This window comes from Pseudopodoces humilis, chromosome 15, assembly GCF_049639895.1.
Source record: "Pseudopodoces humilis isolate 2021_Gansu_Grassland_sample_001 chromosome 15, ASM4963989v1, whole genome shotgun sequence".
Classification (NCBI taxonomy): domain Eukaryota; kingdom Metazoa; phylum Chordata; class Aves; order Passeriformes; family Paridae; genus Pseudopodoces; species Pseudopodoces humilis.
This window is the reverse complement of record NC_142214.1, coordinates 9,957,004-9,978,693: the sequence shown is the minus strand read 5'-3', so window position 1 is coordinate 9,978,693 and position 21,690 is coordinate 9,957,004. Positions and strand designations below refer to the sequence as shown.

The following is a 21,690-nucleotide window of genomic DNA, read 5'->3' as shown; positions in this document are numbered from 1 at the left end:
TAACAAACTATTTGTCCTGTAGTTTCAGACTATACATACAGCTAACAAAAAAAACCCACTGAAGAACTGTGGTCAAAACTAACCACACAATGTTAAAATGAATATTTAAATACTCTAATTTAAAAAAAAACCAAACAACAAAAAAACCCAAACCAACAACCAATCCCCAAGCTATAATAATTTAGGAAGTTTTTATTGTATTATAAGCTTAGGATCAAGTCTCAAAACAAATTTTAAAAAAGTCTAGACAGCTCCAAGCTGTAGAGACAGAAGCTGCTGCAATCAGCTGAGTAAGTCTGTGTGCTTCAGACCCCACGTTTCAAGGCAGTGAGAAAAAGCTCCATGCATTAACAATAACATCGACTCTTTGAGTTCTCCTTATTTTAGCCTTCTGTTTCTAAATAAGCCACACACTTCCCTTGCTTTTTAAGGAACGCACTTTCAGAACCTTATAGAAAACCCTTGTAAATCTCTCATTTATCCAGAGTAGCAAGTAGTTCGGCTGCTTCAAATAACACCGAAGGAAGATAGTATACAGAAGCCACTAGAACAAAGTTACTGAATACTGATACTTGAACATATTGCATTGCTCCCAGGTAACTCATACAAAAATCAACTCCCAGGGCACCCATGTCCTGCTGCTAACCTCCTTTTCAAAGCCCCTGTGCTTCCACTCCATTCATTTGCATCCTTCATTTCTGTCTCTTTAAACACTCAGCCCAATATTAGAAGCCATGTAATTTCTTCTGTTTCTTTAAGATAGTGAAAATCAAAGTAAATTGGAAAAGACATCTTCCTAATTCAAGCCATCAGAATTTGATGACTACACTAATTATTTTTTTTCACATTTAGTCTGAATAGAACTCTGATTATATTTTTTTAAAAAAAAAAACCTGAACCTACAGAGCAGTTATTTTGTGATCTCACTAAAAGGCTTTTAACCCTTTAATGTCCCTAACTGATTACAATTTGAATTGCTATATAACTGTATCTTTTATAATATTAATGAAAAAGTTGCAGTAAGGGATATGTATATAAAAATATAGAAGTTAAAAGTTAACAAGCTTTACCATGAAGCAATCATGCAATGTAGGACAATGTGTTTGCCCTCCATTGCAGTGTACAAGGTTCTGTGTGTGACCTACATCCCAGCTTTTCTCAGACAATTTACATACTACATTTACACCCCAAATCACCTCCTTGCTGAGATTTAGTTTTGTAACAGTTTAGTTAAATTTGGTCAGTCTCTTTTACAGACAGGACTTTGAGCCGCTTGCCAGCTTCTGCAGCCTGAGTTGGATCCAGCTGATCCAAACACCCTCTCTCACATGACTCAGGTCAAGTTTAGGTAACCAACCATCTGCTTAAACAAGTCAGCACCACACGGTGTGCAGCCTTAACTAAACAAGCTATTTCAGGCAAGATACACTGTGCTAAGAACCCCTTTTTGATTTCCCTTGATATGGACAGAAAACCCTCCCTGTAAGGAAGAGTGGGAGCTAGGAACAAGGCTGTCTGGATTGCCAGTCCATATCTGTCCCAAAAAATCCCTGTATGCATTAATTATCTGAAACATTAAACTCCTCACAAAGGCACAGAAAGGAAAAATAAAACTGATTTCTTTATTAATTTCTACTTATCATCTACTCCCAAGACCAAATTCAACCATAAAATATAGCAAAACTAATGTTAACAAACTTTAATCTATACAAGCAACAGATTTTTATTTCCTTTCCGATTAAAATATATTCATTATCCTTAATAGCACTCAGGTTAAATTAACAAGTTTAATTACAAAACAAAAAGCAACAGCAAGCAGTCTTCTGGGGTTTTTTTTAATGTGAGAATCAAATACACTGATCAAGGAACATCGGATTGCACTTTATTTTAAATATTCATACCACTACACAGCATAGATTTAAAAAAATAGAAAAGGTAGATAATACATTTCTGTGTATCCAAAACTTTTGTAACATGAAAAACAGTGTTCTCTATATTCTACATTCTAAACCTTAGTGTGTAGAACTCAAAAATATATACACAGAACATAGCAGCAACTCCACAAAATAAGGAAGTCACATAATTAAGCAGTGATCGTAAAACAGCTGTACCTAAATACAAAGCTGTGATACCTTAAAAATCAGAAATGAAGGATCAGTCCAGCAAAATATAGTTTAAGTATTTTAAGGTAGCATTCATTAGAATAGTTCTTAACTTTTAAATTTAAATGCTGCAAACTGACATAGACAAAATTGAAAGATTTCTAATTCATTGCCAGTGAATTTTAAAAAAGCATTTTCTAGGAGATAAAAATAGATGAAAATATACGATATGAAGCAGTGCAAAGTGTTAGCAGATAAATCAGTTAGGATGATACTGATAATGATGTTTAAAAAAAAAGAAGAAAAATGTCGAACTGAACATCTTTATGTGTAGGGGGCAAATTTAAAATGAGCCTCCACTCATGAAGGGCACAGGGTACATGTACTTCATTTCTCTTGAGTTATCTTTTAATCAATAAAATTAATGTACATTTTATATAAAGATGGATCTTTGTGAAAAACAGATTACTAAAACCAGTTTACTGAAGACAATTTATACATCTGAACCAGAAAAATAGATGGGGAGGCAGGAATTAAATTACAACAGACAAACCTACAAAGTAGCAGAAGTAACCATAAGGTTACAGGAGCAGGTTTATGTGTGTTGTCTGAACTATGTCACAACCAAAGTTACAGAAAAAAAGAGACTATTTTCAATCCTACATAATATTTTTAAAAAGCTAAAAAAAAAAAGCTCAGGTATAATATACATGTGTACAATTATATTTTGAATTAACTTATTTAAAAATTTTATATAGGAACAGGCTCTTTGTACAACTCTATTTGCACAAACTTCAGTCATGAAGAGTCCTACCAAAGTGAAGCAAAGGAATGATCACATAAATAAAGGTTAACATTACTTGGGCTTTCTCATAACAGGTCTATGAATTGAAGTTACAAAATATACATATTTGCCTTTCATACATATTGCGTTATACATACAAAAAATTTCATCTAAGGAAAATAATTTGTAAAGTGTTAAAATGTGTAGAGTTTAACAGCAGAAAAATCTAAATCCTGCCATATGGTTACATTCTGGAATTAACTACATTTTTTACATTACATTACACATTTTTAAAGTAATAAAACAGGAAACATTTGTGGCCATAATGCTGTGTACTTCATTAATACATAAAAATTTCCTGTATTTTCATAATATCCGTACGACATAGAGGGCATTCATTAAGTAATTGAGCACATTCCTTACAGGCAACTAGGTGACCACAGGGAATGAAGACAACTGACACGTCCTTAGCCATACAGATTTTACAGAGCTTTTCTTCCTGCAAACGTCTTAACTTCTCTTCAGTACTGAGGTCTAAGGAAAATAGACACATAAAAAGAAGTTAACATACTACCACTTAATCTCATTCTTTTTTTTTTCTCTCTTTATGCACAAGGACAAGGTTTCTTCATATCATTTAAAGGTCACACCCTTAAAAAGAACCAAGAAAAATTACAAGAGCGGGGAATCCTAGCTGCAGCATGGAATCCTCTTTTTTCATTTCCCCTTCTATCCCATTACATCTTCCAGGCCAATGCAAGCAGCGAGTGCATCTGTCTGTATTTGTAAAAACTTGAAATACCTATAGAATTTAGGATATCAGTATTTCAATCAGAAATCTTTCTTTTCACAGACCTCTCACTGACAAGTTCCCCAAAATTTGAGCAGAAGGTGAAAGAAAGGCTCATTGCTACTGATTAAGTACTTTGGGTTTTATTTCTTTTTCTGAATTTTCCCAGTGAGAAAAATAACGATGTGACTTCCTTCCCTGCCCCCGTTTTCAAAATGCCAATATTTCAAAAAGCTTAAAATCTGTAATGCAGAAGGAGTCAATTTGGCATTGTACATGAGCTCTTTATTATTCCAATATGCCCCATTTGAAAAAACAAAATTCACCTTCCCCTGCCACTTGGGGGAAGCTCTGCACAGCCAACCACCAAAATAAGGTCCAGCTGCATTGCAAGTTCTTCATCTCCCACAATGTCCTATTAAAAATCTCATTAAAAGGAGTGGGTTGGTAAGATCTCTGCTTATCATACCAACCAGATAGTCTTTGCCCTCCCTATAAATTCACCCATATGCTTGTCTTAAATTACATGTCTCCTGAATCAGAACTCCTGGGTTTGGTCTGTTTGCAGAGTGCACCACAAGGGCTTTCTGAGCATGACTTGCATGCCCCAGGAAAGATGGAACATAAATACTGAATAAAATCACCATTTAGATGCACACTTGTTCTCATTGGCCAAGAATGAAAATACTTCTACCCCAAGCAAAGTTATATACTGCAAAATAAATGCCCTCCCACTGTGACTTTTTTGTATTAAATACACCAAATATGACAATGTGTCCCTATGTCTATTTCATTTTGCCACATCTATAGTTCATCTTATAACTATATTCTTGTAGCTATTTTTGCTTTTATTTTTAAATATAATTGTCACAACGATTTTGGCTTTTTTTGTTAGCACATACAACCCTTCCCAGAAGCATACTAGACTGTCAGTATTACACACCTTTGAGATACCAATACTACTTATTTTAGAGATGATATTTATAAATGCTGCTACACTCCAAGTATTTTAACACCCTGTTTGCTAAGGGTTTTTTTTTTAATGTCCCAAACCAAATATCTTCAATTTTAATTCACAATACTGTCATAGGTAAGACTGGGATCAGAGGGAAGAATAAACAGATAACATTAAAAAATATTTCACAGACTAAAGAACTGATACGAAAGTACACACAGAGGTTTTGTAACTGAATAAGCTCATCTTGCTCAACTGGGATTTCATTTGGTTCTTCTTCCCTTGTATTTTCTTTATAAGCACTTAAGTCTGCTACCAGATCCTCAACAGATGTGTGACTTTCTCCAGTCATCTGCAATCTCTTTTCCATGGTGTTCCTAATCTCAGACAAACTGAAACCCATGGCTATGGCACTTTGTACCAAAGGATTCTGTAAGAGATCATCTAAAACAAAAAATTAAAAACAAAACAAAAACACTGTAAGAAGTATGAATCTGATTATCTGACAATTTTGACTGCAGTACTCTAAGACCCATATTTGCAAACAAATACGTAGCCAAAGGAACCACATTTTCAATTTGAGAATTTTGCTAATTGTAAAGACTGCAGATTTGAGTTTTCTTCTATCCTATCTTTCCCAGTCTCCCCTCATCTATTTCTATTATAGAAACCCTCCTGGATTTGCTGTTCAAATCAACTACTTCAAATTAAATAAAGTGCCCTATATAATTATCATCACAAATTTTGTAGCTGAATGTTAAATGAAATTCATCCAAAGTTACAAGTCACAATGGATAAGTATCATTATATCAATTTTAATTCAGTTCAGGGAAGAAAAAAACCTCATACATATGTTGAGAGAAACTAATTAATAATTTGAATTTATAAAACCAAAACACAGCACCACCACCAACATGCAGGTCTATCCATGGTAAGATACAACACTACTTGGGGAAACCATTATTTAGTCTGTTGGACCCTCCCCCTCCTTTTACTTATCAACATTGTTGATAACAATATGAACAGCAATATTTTAAAATTTTTAATAACTAAGACTTTTTTTTTTTTTTCAAGTTCTTTTATTTTCACTTTCATCGATGAGCAGTATGGGAGACATTTCTAAGCAGGTTTTGTGTAGCCACTCTTACCAGCAATATCTCCCATTCCCTGGTGTCTTAGGTTGCAATGCAAGATGTAACCAAATGTGTTCTATTATCATCTGCTAAAAACCAGGTGTAGCAGTGTTCTTTACCTCTTCCACCCATCCTCCCTCCAGAGAGATATCTTCTGTTAATGGCCATTGAGTCTCACTGCACAACTGATAAAATGATATCATCCCATTGGGAAATGCTCCACCCAGGGGGAGGAGCCAAGCATTCCTACCTGGATATAATCTGAGCCTTGGAACACCACTGGCAGCCTTTCTCCACTGGATTCCCAGAGGGAACAGGACCCATCTACACCACTGGACCTTCAGAGGAAAACTGCACCCTTCTACAGGATCATTGCTTCAACAGAACCACATCTGTCACCCCAGGAGGTCTGCAGCCACCATTTAATCAGACTGCTACCAACACCCTGCCCAACAGGGTGTCAGTTGTATTCTGACTCTGTTAGTCATTTTTTGTGTACTACTGTATTTTTATTTTAATTTTCCTAATAAAGAACTGTTATTCCTATTCCCATATCTTTGCCTGAGAACCCCTTGATTTAAAAATTATAATAATTTGGAGGGGGGGGTGTTACATTTTCTCCATTTCAAGGGAGGCTTCTGCCTTCCTTAACAGACACCTGTCTTCTCAAAGACACCAGGGATGAAGCTGCTTGACTAGCCTCCAACTACCCCTTTAACTGTTTTGTTTTTTTATTGCTTGGTATTTGTGGAAAGCATTGCAGGAAGGCATAATAATAACACATAATAGACTACTTGCTCAACTTCCTAGTTCTTGCCATTGGACAGACCAACTCTTCCTGACCCACAAGAAAGGGCTGTTTCTGTTCAGTATTCTTTAACATTCATCCCACAGCACTACTGATTCAATACTTGATGCACACTCACTAGCTAGAAGACTGCATCCTATACAAACTTTTTCCATGGTTCACAACTATTACATTATTTACCAAATTATAATTATATTTCCTCTAAGATAAATAAAATACATTCTGAAGTTCTTTAGAAGCAATGAAGCAAGGGAAGAGTATCATCCAACAATTTTCCTGTTGTGGTTCATTTTAAAATGTAATAAGGTTATTTTTAAAATTAACCATTCTTGTCACTATACATTCAAATATGGATATTCCAAAATGGGGGGAAGTGTTAGTTCTAAACAGGTACCTTTAGGAAGTATTATCCCTTCAGCAGCTTCTGTCTAAAAGTGAAATATAAAGAAACAAAATTACAATTCTGGAGAAAGTAGATGGAAATACATACAGTTACAAAATAAAAACATAGCTATTTGATCGCAAGTTATTTTAGTGACTATAACTATTTAATCTGTCTGAACAAAAGAATCAGTATTTTGTTCTAATTTTAACCCATCTCTGTAATAATCCTGTGCTCATGATTCTTAGTCTACAAAAGAATTCTAAAACATTATCAGTTTTACATTTTAGTGACTACATACAAATTTAACAATGCTCTACCATCAAGAAAAGAAAATGTGGCTGCTATTATTCATCATAAACCTAAGGTTCCCAGACTATAAAACAAATGGCACTTGTTCAGTATCCAATACACGTTCACAAGGTGCCCTGGCTGTGATCCATAACCCAGCTATGGAGCACTGGAAGATGGGTACACCCTGATTGACAGAACCAAAACATACCGCAATTATTTCACTTTCTGCCAATGAAAGTAACACCAGGTAGATTAAATGATAGGCACATAATTAAAAGGTAGCTTCATATAAAAATTACATTGATTTTTTCTATTTCACCAAAATTATTAATAAGTAAGAAACTTACTGTTGAATCTCTACATCCATCTCTTAAGTGAACATTATTTATAAATTCTATCCCCTTTTCCTTGCTCACAAATCTGCACCTAAAAATAAGAATATTTAGATTTAACAAAACTGCGTTAGCTACAAAAATTCATTACATAACTATGGAGGCTTTGATAAATTTCCTACATTATACAGACTGCCTCTTTTTAAAAATCTCTAAATATTTAGTCAACATTTGTGATGTCACCGTAATATTTCTAAGAACATCTTAAACAATTAAGCAGTATTAATTAATTAAGCAGTATATATTTCTTATATTTTTGGTAAAAAAGAAAGCTTAAGAGTTGGCCATGACAGATCATGACACACATTTCTAAAAGTAAAGGCTCACTCAAATGTAAAACAAACATTATGTTAAAATGCTTGTTCTTTTAGTCTTTCACAATCAAAGCAACCAGTCACTGGTCAGACAGGTGCTTTCCATGCTTTCTTTCATTATTTTTCAGTCAGTCTTAGCCACTGGGCAGAGCTCTTCCCTACCAGAAGATTTAGGGAATGCCATAACTCCTTAACAGGAATTCTCCAGCTCCAGCAGTTACTTCACCTTCAGGAACAGACAGCTGCTGTGAGACTGATACACTGCCACTGAGGCTGATGTGCAAACAAAACCCCCAAAAAAGACTATGATCTGAGAGGAAGTAATCAAACCTGAGATAATTTAATTAACCTAAACCAAAATCAAACCCATAAAAGAGAAGTGAAATGTAGCAAGGAAACATTCCTAAACTATTCACTGCACCACACTAAAAACTTGGAATCATATCTCTTTCAAGTGGCAGAGACTAGTAATTAAAAACTGCCTGTACCACTATTAAAAAAGGGAACTTCTAATGCATAATTACCAGTCCCTAACTTCCAGAGAGCTTTTCACCACAGGAGAGAAATTTGGGAGTCCATGCATAAAAGACACTGATTATATCAATATTATACAAGTAACTAAGTCTTTGTATTTGGATAGCTTCTGTCCACCTGTGGGAACTACTGAGTCATACTATTCTTCCTTTCCTCAACACAGATTTTAGACAACATTGGCAATCTTTCTAAAAACTACATCTTGTATTTCTACTATTGCTTGGAATCCTTTCAAATTAGAGAGAACTATCTTTTACATTCCATGCCACTACTGACTCCTTTGGGTTTGTTTGTTTGCTCTATGGCAGCTGTTTTCTCATTTTGTATCTTAGTATGTTACAAACTTTTACATGTACCAGGCTAGTAAAACAATCATTACAATGTAGCACTTGGACAACCAGAAAAACCTTCAGATATATATTGACAAAACTGCACAATTATTCTCGCTGAGAAAGCAAGCGGCAGTTAAATCCAGACAGATACCTTCCCTTTAATAAAACTATAAATAAGACAACATAAAATTATTTGCATAAATCTTAACAGTGTTAAGCCATAATCAACCTTCTCAAGCCTTTATTAGTATGCTCTGTCATTAAAATGCAATGTACCGTAATTAAGACTCACACACACACCAAGAAAACACTGAGATACCTTACCCAGGAAACCATTTGGCATGTTGATCCCAAGGGTCTTCATTTTCCTTCCATTCTTGCAATCCTCCACCACAGTGGAAACACACAACATGATCACCATTACCTGAGCAAACACACAGGAATAAGTTACATACTTTGTGTAGGTAAAATACCAAGCTTTCAACTAAAATGTAACATTAAGGTGAGAAATATTTATTTTACTGATTTACAATTTCAACTGAAAATAAATTCATTTTAACAGAGGACAACACACATGGTTTGAAACAAATATTCAGGGGAGAATTGAGCTTAAAAAAACACAAAGTAAGAGAAGCAAGTTTCCTGAATTTTATTTTAGTAAGTAATTATACAGACAAAAAACAGAAGCTGAATATACTCTATTATCATGGAGCTCAATCCAACGGTAAACAAGGCCTAAAGATGTTGCCACAAAGAACAAGAGATGTTTACATGGGTCTGTGGTCCTCCATTTCCCATTAAGATCAACAGGCCCTAACTAGAAATAGCAAAACCAGCGGAGGAAAACTGCATCCTCTCTGTTCCAGCACTGTACCTACTGCGATCCAGGACTGCACCAGAAACTGCTTAAGTATTATTTTTAGTAGAATGAGAGGAGGTATGGATAGTGTTTGCCTAGAGAGTTAAATTCTTCTCAGGCTACAGGGAACAGTTTTCACAGACATCACCTGAAGAGCCCTTGGTTTGATAAGCTGGTGCCAAGTTAGTGCAACTCCACCATACAGATCTTTGGACACTTTTATGAATCCCAGAAGAAATCAATAAAATAGTTTGAGTAGGTACAAATATTGTCCATTTATAATCCATACAGGAATATAGCAAAGATTTTATTTATGGCCACAAGTAAAATAAACAGAATCCTACTATAAAATTTTGAGACCTACTGAGAGAGAAGTAAGATGAGAGCAAGAAATTATACCAGATAATCCCCTTTTCCTTGTGACCAAGTAAGAGCAACACTTTGCACTTGTACAGTATCTCTCAGTGAGGAGTTTTAAATGGTACTGTGCAATTCCATCTAATTGAGAATGCACAGAGATGGTGTCTTAGCCAAATCAAACACTACATGTCTAAGAGTAAATGCTCTTCCACTGGTACCACTGTCTTCATAAACTAGGCAGTAGTGGTATTTGGTGGTTTTGGGTGTCCACATGCCATAATAATGCAAACACATGTTAACTAAGTACAATGGCACACAACCTGGATTGTCTTGTTCACAAGCTTTTGTACAGGCCACAGGCTCATTCCTTACATCTAAGGTCTGGAGGACAGCACTTCGTTTCTTAAAAAATATTAACTCAAATAATTGTCATTGTGTGAGATGTACTGTAAAGGTTTTAGCAGTCAAAATAAATACTTAGCTGTTTTACTGCTAATAAATTTATGATCAAGTCTATGTTTTGCTAGTAAACATACATGATACAATGCATTCAATTTTACATAAAATCTGTGTAAAATTTACAGAATAAAGAGATTCTGTCAAATTGTTACATATAAAAATTTTAAAAATTGTGGATTTCTTTCACAACAAGATACTTCCTCATGTACAATTTCCTCATAAAAGGTATTAAGTCATTTCAAGGTCTGGCTTACCTATGCTATAGAATCCAGCTTCTGCAAGTTGCTCCTTGTCAACAGGATATATCCAAGATAAAAATGTTTGTAAGCGTTTTCCATATTTTGCCATAGAGGGATTCCTTGGGTGCTGTGCATTGTTCAGACCACTTATGCCATGCTCAGCAGGAATAGATTCACTTGAAATATTTCCAACATCCCGGCCCAGGACAAAAAGGCATTTGGGAAAATGCCTCCTGTGTTCTGACCAAGCTCTGTCAGTGGGTTCCCAGTTCTTCAATTTTCCACCACAACAAAAACATGCCACCTGGTCACCAACACCTGTATAATAAAATCCAGCGTTAGCTAATTCCTGCGGAGTCAACTGGCCACTGAGCGGCCAGTTGTGGAAAGACTTTAACCTTGTTTCTTCACTGCACATAGCAGGGTTTTTAGGATACAAACTATCTGATATATCCACAACCTGCCTAGTTCTCAAAAGGTAATCTGCCTCCACATGAGGGTCATCCAGAGAACATGGGAGGGCTGAATTGCCGGAACCATTTTCAGTTCTGCTCTGGGAGTTCTGGGCAACAGGATCCATGTTAGTTTCCAGAAAAGCAGATTCAGTAATAAACTTGCATTTGGGGGCAAGCTCTTTGTGCCTCTCAGCTGCAGAATCCCCAGGCAGCCATCCTTCAATAGTTGTATGGCAACTGAAGCACTTCACTTTGTCACCTTCTCCAGTATAAACAAAGCCAGCTTGTGCTAGAGCTAACACCGAAACAGGACAGTCCTGTGGAAATCCAACAAAAGTTCCCTGTCGGTCATGTTCCTGTGCCCATTCCTGGGCACTGTCAGTGTGTGCAGAGGCACAAGCTTCTGAGTTCTGTGGGACATTACACGTCATCTCTTCATAAGCACGGTTCTCCTTTAGATTTCCTAAACAAAGAATACAGATTTTCATTTCCCAGACAGAAGGATAGATCAAAACCATTCACAACCCTGGAAGCTGGCTAAATTCAGCTACCATCCTTTATATATTAAAATAACAACTCTTCCTCTTCTCCCTCATTGCACCCTTGCCCGTATTACCTGCTACACAGAGGCAAACACCAAGGTACTAAAACCAAAATAATAAAAAATTTGTGAAGAAAAGCAGAAAAATCAAGATGTCTTAGAGGCCTATAAACATTTACCTGGAGAACACACAGGTTTACAGCTTTAAAAGTATGTTATATTTCTTAATAAAGATTGCAAGAATGAAATCAACAAAATACTTTATTAAAGTTCTGTCCAAAACCCTGCCAAAAGGCTTCTGAACCCAAAATACAAAGTTACTAAATTTAAAATACTGATCTGAACCAGACCATAGTTGCAAGATTTTAGAGGTCAATTCTCAAACACAACTATATATTATCCTCATATGAAGGCCATGACCCCCATGCCCATTACAGGTGGGCAGCAACTGCTAAAACCATCATCAAAAAGAAAAGTTTTTTTTCTTGTGTTATATTGTAAAGACATGCTTCAATTTGTATTTTAGCAAAATATCTTGTGAAATAAACTATCAGATATTTCACTGGGTCATTTTACCAAAGTGCTGGGCATTGCTTTTAAGATCAGTGTGTTGGGACTGCCCAGCACTAGTGTTTATGTCCAGCATATGCTTCCACTTTTCCACACCCTGCCTACACCCTCTACAAAAATTCCTGTGCCTCTGCCACCACCCCAGCTTTTCCTCCCTTCCCTCCATGAAGGAATGCCATTCTTCTTAGCACTTGTCACACATTCCTACCCCTGCCTACACTTTTCCAGGGTGAGTACCAACTACCAGTTCTGCCTCGTGTCCCTTCTGTGCCAGAAAGCTGCTAAGAGCACTCAAAGAAGCCCCTTCTTTGCTGAGGGTGAAACAAAGCAACTTGGCTGCAGCAGGTCCTGTACAAGAATCACAAATTGACAGAGCCATCACCTTCATCCCAACATGGATGAAATCAAAGCACAGTACACATTCAGCTCTGTCCAGACAAGTGCAGTGATACTATTCACTTAAAAAGTCTTGGCTACTCCTGTTACACATCTTAGAGGTAAATTAAATTATAATGAGATTGCCCAAATAAACTTCTTAGCATAAAGCAGTAATAGTTCAGCAATGAGCAAAAGGAAAGGCATGTAAGGAAGAACAGAGTATGTATTTAACTGAACAAGTGTTCTTCTCCATTTTCTATAGGAATCCTGGAATATATCTATTTCCAGTCTATATAAGGTAGGCCAGCACACAAAAATATAGCTTCTTCAGAACCTGCATTAATATTGATTATACATTCTGTAACGTCAATGCAGATGTTACAATGATTACTTCTATAACATCAGATTTAGCTTCTACAAAATCTTTTTTAGGGTCCAGAAAGGGGAGGGGGAAGTTAAAATGCCTATGTATTGCAGGACTGCTGCATCCTCTGCCAAGATGACACAGATAATTAAGCAGGTGGAGAAAACATGACATCAGTCACCTGGTACGGGTGCTTCATGTAATCATGGATACAAGACCTCTGAGCACCAGCTTTTCTTCCGTCTGTCTGTCAGTTCATGACTAATGTAATAACACTAGAAATTATACTGTGGCTTTCTGTTTCAGCTTAGCAAACTCAGAAATAGCATCTGAATAAATTGCATTGACTGACCTACAAATCTGACCTATATGCTTGTTTTGACTCTGAAGGGCAAAAAACCCAAACCAGTAATTACATTTAGTAATATGAAAGCTGTCACAGAACACGTATTCTTTATATACATACATATATTTAAAACAATTATTTTTTATAATGAAATCTTAAAAGCTTTCATGTTTATTGTTCATGTTGATTTCTTTATAAAACCTTACTTTTAAGCCTCTAGAACTGTTCCTGCAAAGATCTCAAGTGACCTTAAGCATCTACCACTACTACATTTGACATAATTGGTATTACTCAAAACCACTTAGCTGCATAGTAATTTTCTTATCTCCATGCCTGAAAGACTTCCTGCAAGAACACAAACAAAACCTACCTCACATCCTTCAGAGACTCCTTCTCAAACTGTCCACTGAAAAACCCCAAACAAACGTTCATGAGTTTTGCTGTATGAATAGCAGTATACCTCTATTTCTATTGTATCTATATAGAAATTATTTCAGAAACAGTGAAAAAAATCTTCCTTTTAAATTTTTTATATTTTAATTTTTTATGTACATTTGTTTGTTCTACAATGCTATGATAGTTCAAAAAATCCTTCTGTTAACATTGTGAACAAAATAGAAATTATGCCCTCCCCATGGTGATAATGAAAATATTTGCCACATTTGGATTCTCTGGAGACAGTCCTCAAAATCAAAACAGTATGAAAAGCATATACCAGGAAAGTAGTAAGTACTGACACAGAAGGTACAATCACAACAGATCAATTCTTTAATATGAACTAGCTTTTTCTAATTGTATCAACCACATAATTTAATCATGGTCACTTGGAGAAGAAAGGTTCAACTATCATTCTAAAAGCCTCTCAAAGCAATGTCTAACAACTGCAACAACAGAAGCAGGACCAGTCCCTCCCAGGTACAAGGCAAGGTTTAACAATATTCCAGCCACACTATGAAGCCCTTCCCTTAAAACAGTCCCTCAAAACATGGCTGGTTTACATTTCACTACAATTTTATCTATGAGAAACATCTTTATCAAACATTGAGGCAAACTCCTTGCCTGTGTAAAGTACTGTTTTATATACAACATTAGTACTGCTTTAAATAAAGTATCATGTTAATTATTTCTATTTCAAACAACTGTTAAAAGCAACTATTCAAAGTGTAAAATTACAGCTAGGTTAGGCAGAGCATTTCTGCACAGGTTTCTTAGCAGTTGCCTAACTCCAGTTAGTTGGAATAACGATTTAGAACACTATCTGGCATCATAACAGCACTCAGACAGCTATTAACTGCAGCAGAAAAATGAGTGAGGGTTAATTTTTGAATAGCTTACAGCTAAGAAACATAAATTCACAAAAATCTGCTACCTAAGATGGGCACACAAGACTTTGCAATATATACCAGTAGCCAACTGGAGGTCAGTATATACTCTATAATGAAATTAAGGCATTTTGCATAGGTTTTAATTAACCACATGTGAATTAAAGGTAGAAGGTCCAGAAATATTAAAGATCATCTTCACTTCTAAAACCCAGATATCTTAACTATTATTGAAGCATTATATATCTTTTTATACAGTGAGTAAACAATGTCTATTTTAGCCTAAAAGGCTTCTTCCAGAAGCTGAGCCAAGCTTAATCCCGGTTTTAAACATCAGAAGGCTATTTGCCACAAGAAACCCCCCTCCTTCAACCTGAATTACCAATTTATATAGCCTATTGATTATGTTTCAGAAGAAAAAGTAGAGACAAAAATATATAGCAAAAATGTTAACTTATTCAAAATGCAAAATTGTACACTGTAGATCTGCAAAACAAACATGTTTAATTCAGCTTTTAAAACATTAACAAGTATTGATTTTATGCAAAAATACATGATCCCATTACCTGGAGCTGAAAAGTATCAAAGGAAAAGTACAAAACTCACTTTTCCCTTTCAAGTATATTTTACTAGATATGATTATTTCCATCCTTAACCCCAAACTCAATTGGCACTATAAGGAGTAATTTTTAATTTTTTTTACATGACTAGCATGGCAGCAACCTCCAAATCAGAAAACTACGTGCACAATCCCATGTTCCTGACCACAGGGTACATGTTAGTGTTTATTGTTGACTGAATTTTGAAATGTGAGTACTGCACCAAGTAAATATCAAACAGAACATACTGTACCAGCTGACACACAGATTATGCATATGTCACTTCAATGAACTTCAGTTGCTGCCTGCTCAGCTACAATTACATCAAGAAAGGTGCATGCTGCTGACTAAAAACGTACTTATAAAGATTAAAATGACCACAAACGTGATATATTTAAACAGTGGTTGCAAATTTCAGCATATATCTACTTATCAATAGCCATTTAAAAAAAAAAAAAAAAAAGTTCTGTTCAGATATTTTTGATTTATTTTAGAAACAGGGTTTGTACAGAATGCCTCCTGATTCAGTGCCAAAGCTTACATAACCCTATCAGCTCAGCTTTATTTGTCTGTTCTTCTAACAGGTCCTACTTAGCCTCCCCTCAGGGTTTGTCATCACAGGAAGTCAGTCAGCTGCTCACAGTTATAGTAGGCTATTACACCCTCCTGATTTTTGACTTAAGTCACAAAGACTTTTATGCTCTCCCTGTCTAAAAAATGTACATAACCAGGCCAACAGAAACATACCATTTTGAGAACTATTTTCACACAGCATTTTTCTTCATGAAAAAGTCATATGGGTATGGAATACAGAAACAAAAAAAGATGGATTCATGGCTGCTAAGGGAGAGAAAAAATCCTTTTTGAGAACTTTCAAGTTAAATGTCATCAGAACTTTAGCCATATGTATCAGAAGGAAGGAGTAAATACCAGCTTCTATAATAAGAACTGGCCTGCTGTATCCCAACTAAAATGCTGCTCCTGTGGCTAAGAAACAGAAAAAAATTACTGAGTCAACAGGGGTTATTAAAAAGAACAGCCAGTACTAAAAAAGCCTATTAAAATCTGCAGTGCCCTGAGATGATCTTTCCTGAGTATGAGCTGTGCTTCAGCTTTTAGGGCTACATTCTTCTTTCAAAAATAATTGAAACTTTTAGTGGAAGAAAAATATGGAAAAAGAGGGTGTTTTTCATCAGGGAGATATTATGATAAGAAACTTCAGCTACAGCAACATGATTCATGCCACAGCAAAACTGCTGAATCTTCTGGATTCCAAGGCAAAGTTGGAGAAGCACTGGACCGGCACCTCCTGCCTCACCCACTGTCAAGGGCATTCCCTGCCCTGCCAGTGCTCCTGCCCACAGCAGCCACGCTGAACTCAACACTCACAGTCACTCAGTGGCATCCTGAGAGAGAATGGCATCCTAATACTTTATGGTGTCACATGAATGTTTCACTATTAAAGAATAGGAAGAATCTGCATATATACATATCTATATATAAGGCATGTGCATTTATACACATACATCCCTCATCATCTTGTAAACTTGGAAATTTCTCCTGGATTATCCTTGATATTTTATTTTTAACTTTGTCAGGAATTGGGGATGACTTGGGAGCTAATTTTAATATTTTACCAAAAACAAAATATGAAAGTTGTTCCTGTTGAAAATACATTCTTGCCTTTCTATTTAATAAGAAACTCTCCAAATCATTAAAGGGGAAGGACAATGATCTGCAAGACATAAGCAGCTTCATTTTACATTTTATATGACAGGCAATTCAAGTTTTGCAGCATGCCTTCTCCATCTCAACAGCCTTTCGGTCTTCACACACAGCTACACTTTTAATATTTAAAGATCTTGTGGTTTCTCAAGCCTGACTTTAAATGGTTATGCTCAGAATATTTTGGATTAGAACTCTGTAAAAAAGATCCATGCTATGAAATAGAAAAAGCAGCAAAGGACTGTACACTCTTAAACAAAACAATACAAAAGGTACTTACAACAATTGTCCCTAAGACATTAGTATCCAATCAGACCAAGTAGAGCAATGGATTAATCTAAGCAGACACTGGTTTTATTGCTATTTTCCACCAATCTTTGGAATAAATTAAAATTTTACATCCCTGTCAGTAGGAAAAAAAAAAAAAAGGTTAAAAGCTTTTTTCACATAACCTTCAGCATTGTTTATGAAGCCACAACTTCAAAGCTATGATCAAAAAAAAAAAAAATTTTAAAATTCTCTCCCTTGGCCAAGAAATCCAAGTTAAAATATAACCTAAAGCTGAAGGAGTCTGAGGTCAGGGAAAGTCTGAAATGTAGATGCTTTACTAAAACTAGCAAGGGATATAAATTGGGGATACTCCAGAACATCCAAACACAACAAAACAAAATCGTACAATTAAAAACTATAGGGCAGAAAAAAGAAGAAAGAACATAAAGTAGACAGATTTAAATCCCACAACACTTCCCCCGCCTGGGAAATTCTGTATCTGATTACAAATTGGATTTCTGGAACTCTTCAGCTCCCTGCAGCTGTACCACCCACCTTGGGAGGACAGCAACAGCTAGAAGTTCTAACACAGGTAAATATGGCCTGAAATGAAATCCATTTTCACACTTCTAAAATTGAAATATGAACACATATTTCCTTACTTTTCCGGTAACAAATGCAAGTCTGCCTCATATCAGCGGAAGAAGTAAAAAAAATGCACAACCAACCATCCTCATCAGCATTCTTTCACTTTTGCTGCTGATTGCAAAGGGCAAGGTCAGGGGAGGTGCAGATCATACACTTATTCCTTTGCCCTTCTTGGCCACTGTTGTAGGTGCCAAGCTTTTCATGAAAGGAAGTAGTTGGGGATTCTTTAAAGGACCTCAAAGAAAACTGCAAACCAATCAAGTAGATAGCAAAAGGAAGCAATTAAGAAAATTAAAAATATCCAGATAAAAGCTTAACCAACCAATCCATCACACAAAGACTTGCTTTCTTAGAGACAATACTTACGCTGTTGGCTTCTCTGTTATGTGGTGATTGACTTCAGGATAAACAATGAGTAGTTAAGTTAATCTACGTCCAGGTATTAGGTTTAAAAAAAGGTATTTGACAAAAAGGTAAAAGAGGGTTTTTTCATGCAGTGGGTTGCTTTTCCCTCAAAATTGGTCTACTGTAAGATCTTGTAGTTTCTACATGTTCATTTAGGAAAATAAATTCTCCCAATTAGCTACATGAAGTATTGGCATTAAAATTGCAATGTAAGACTGTAGCAGTGAAGGGATAATGAAAGTAGTGCTGCAAACCCGTTTGCATTTTGCAACAGATGCAGATGAAAAACAGTGCAAAAATTACCGAAACCAAAATGTGTACTTACACCCATTTAGAGGGCTTTCAGCAGAAGCATCACACAAGTAAGTAAAGAAGCAGAAATACACTCGCTGTTAATGAGAAATATATAAGAATACGATCATAGACATTGTGCAAAGAGAACTGCTTGAACTTAAATTACCGCTGAAAGAAATTACTTTGAGCGAAGTTCTCCCTATAGAATTCTTAATAACTACTGTAATCGAACAAATCTGCATTTTTATTAACAATAAGCAGTTCTAGAAAGTGATAGGTCTAATAAAAATAAAAAAAATAATAATAAAGGAGTGCGCAAGGAGAGACAATACTCAAATATGCCAAAAGAACTACAGAGACCACAGAAGCGCTTATTAGCATAGACAATTTTTCATCCACTTTTGCAAAAAGCAGCATTGAAGGTTCGAGCCGGGGCACGGTTCGGGACAGGGTCTGGGCTCCGCCCGGGCAGCCCCGGCCCGGCCCGGCCGTTCCCGCAGGGGCGGCGCGCCCGTCCCCATGGCAACGCCTCACCGGCCGGGACCTCCTGCCGCCTCCGTCAGCGACCGGGGCCAGCGGCGGCCGCACCGGCCCCCGACATGCCCGGCACAGCCGTGATAGCGGGGGCAGAGCTGAGGGGCCGAGCCCCTCCGCCCCACGCGGAGAGCCGAGCCGAGCCGCCTGGACCAATCCGGACCACCTCCGGGTCCCGCCGCCGCCCCGGTCCCGCCGCTGCCGCGGGCACTCACCGGGCGCATCCCGTCCCATCCGGTCTCCGACGAGGGAGCCGCTCTCGGCAGCGCTGTCCGAGAAGATGGCAGCTCCCGGCAGCCTCAGCGCCACTCGGAAAGGAGCAGCGTCCCCTGGCGGCGCGGTGGGGACACGGCGGGCGGGCTCCCGCCGGCGGAAGGCGGCGCGTGGCGGCAGCGGGCGAGAAATGCAGAGCGGCCCCTCGGTCCCGCTTCTCGTTCCCTTCGTCCCCCTCTGCCCCTTCGGTCCCCACAGCTCCGCTTTTCATCCCCCTCAGCCCCGCTTCTCGTTCCACTAATTCTCCTCTGTTCCCTCGGTCCCCACAGCCCCGCTTCTCTTGCCCCTCAGCCAGCTCAGCCGCCACAGCTCCCTCAGTTTCCTTGGCCCCCTCGGCCCCACTCCTCTATTTCTCCGTCCGTTTAGTGCCTCAGGTCCCGCCGCTCCCGGCTCCGCGCCGGCCTCGCCTCTCTTCCCTCAGCACCTCCAACAGCCCCTTCATGTCACACCACCTTCTCCAGGCGGTTTCATGTCTGGAAAATGCGCATTCCAATGCACTCCCTGCTCTCACCTCTTGTCCCCGCAGAGTTGCAGCTTGCAAACCATAATTTGTTTGGGACTTGAATTTTCCAAATCAGACAGGCTATTTTCTTTGGTAGTTGTAGCCAAAAATCATCATTCTCATGGCTAAGATTAAGATGGTCCTGAACATTAAAATATTCCTTTAACTTTTTTCTCTTTTCTAAAATCTCAGGTGACCTCATTGTTGACCCAGCACATTTAACGTAGCCAGAGTGCTTGGTTGCCTGTCAGGGACCTGCTTCCTGCTATACTCAGGAAAACCCAGCTACTTGGAATAATGTTTTCAAACTTTTTTGGTTTTCCCCTTGTGCATGTCAACAACAGCGACTAACTTTTTTCAGACCACGTATCTCCAAAGACTTGCGGCAGATAGTGTGGACAATTTCAGGAGCAGCGTAATTATACAATGCCTTAGAATATTTGCAGATTCCAGGGCTTACACTGAAAGCCCTTTTGAGTAAGGATTGCTTCTCACTTTGGTTTCCAGCACCTACAAAGACCCCAGTTTGATTCAAAGCTTCTAGTTATTACAAGTAGCTATAGTATACCGTAAGTAATGAAATAGTAACAAACTCACTTTGGTTGATTAGAAAAAAAACATATAAAGGTTATTCAGTAATCATCAACAATACTCAATAACTTAGGATGCAATTCCACATACTACTTGCTCTTCATTCAGAAAATAATGACCTGAAATCTATAACATAATATTTAGTGATGCAGCACAATAGTGATGCTGAGCCTTTAAGAAATAAACAGTTCTATTGCAGTACTGAGTCACATCCATCTAAACTTATTCTACATCAGTCCAAAGCCAAGATCATTTATTTAAGAATCTTTGGCACAATAAGAGATTTGCACCTTAACTCTGCAATGTGAACATGAATATTTAACCTTCTAAGTCCTTGTCATACCACATTATTAATACATTCATTAGCAGTGATTTTCACAAAGGCCCTTGCTCTGCTGAGGTTTGATACTGCTCCAAATGAAGCAGATTGTTTTCAGAGGTCACAAAGTGGTTTTGCAAAGACCCACCTTCAGGTTTAGATGTCTAAATCAAGAACTATGGTAAAAGCTTAAATCGAAAAGTTCTCACCCCTGCAGAAGGTTGGATTAGATTGCCTCCCAATGTCACCATGGCAGCTAGCTTATAGCTGCCAAATAAATTTAGCCATATCAGACCCCAAAACTCAACCAGCCTAGAAGTAGAACAAGTCCCCGGATCAGTTACAGGGGACCCTCAGCCATTCCTATTTGTGATAAATATAACATTGGATAAAAATTCGTGAAAGAGAATAAAGAATTATATGTTATATTTGTAATACTGTAAAGATGCAAAATGTAAAATAATCCAGAGATACCTTCCCAAGTCGGGCAGTAACGACCGGCAGCAACGCTTATCAACACAAAATAAAAAGCAGGACACAAGCAATCAAACCAGACAATGAGAGTGGCTCCGTCGAGATATCCATCTCCTCCGCACCCAAACTGGCCACTCCATTCCGGGAAATGCAATCGGAGGACACTCAGAGCCTCTCACATGTGAAAGGACTCTGCTCCACCGACCATTGACTCAGCTCAACGGATCCGGGAAGTCTATTCAAACTCTCTTGTTGGGCGGTGCTTACTCCGGATTTTGCCCCAGGATACGAAAACCCCTATAAGAACCCCAAACTGCAGTACCTACTTCGTGGATTTGGGTAA

At 37.6% G+C, this 21,690-nt stretch overlaps 1 protein-coding gene across 11 annotated transcripts; it reads right to left on the bottom strand.

The window, feature by feature from the left end:
* Positions 1-1,819: 1,819 nt before the first annotated feature.
* XIAP (X-linked inhibitor of apoptosis) lies at positions 1,820-21,554 on the bottom strand. 11 transcript variants are annotated; one of them, XM_088062571.1, is made up of 9 exons: positions 21,348-21,554; positions 17,318-17,440; positions 13,762-13,797; positions 10,753-11,655; positions 9,145-9,244; positions 7,596-7,674; positions 6,967-7,000; positions 4,851-5,075; positions 1,820-3,420 (listed from the first exon to the last, which is right to left on the bottom strand). In XM_088062571.1, the coding sequence occupies exons 4-9, from the start codon at positions 11,621-11,623 to the stop codon at positions 3,227-3,229; spliced, it is 1,503 nt and encodes a 500-aa protein (XP_087918697.1). In that variant the 5' UTR covers positions 11,624-11,655; positions 13,762-13,797; positions 17,318-17,440; positions 21,348-21,554; the 3' UTR covers positions 1,820-3,226. The 11 variants fall into 11 exon arrangements, with proteins under 11 accessions (XP_087918697.1, XP_014114259.1, XP_087918698.1 ...); XM_014258784.2 differs by lacking the exon at positions 13,762-13,797; XM_088062572.1 differs by lacking the exons at positions 17,318-17,440; positions 21,348-21,554 and adding an exon at positions 19,404-19,483.
* Positions 21,555-21,690: the final 136 nt, after the last annotated feature.

Coding starts and splice junctions, on each gene's coding strand:
- XIAP (XM_005530008.3), bottom strand. CDS start 16,087: ATGCTGTGTGAAAATAGTTCTCAAAATG. Junction 5,076..6,966: donor AGGGATAATACTTCCTAAAG/GTACCTGTTTAG, acceptor TTTTTGTTTTAG/ATGATCTCTTACAGAATCCT. Junction 3,421..4,850: donor TATTCAGTTACAAAACCTCT/GTGTGTACTTTC, acceptor TATTTTCCTTAG/ACCTCAGTACTGAAGAGAAG.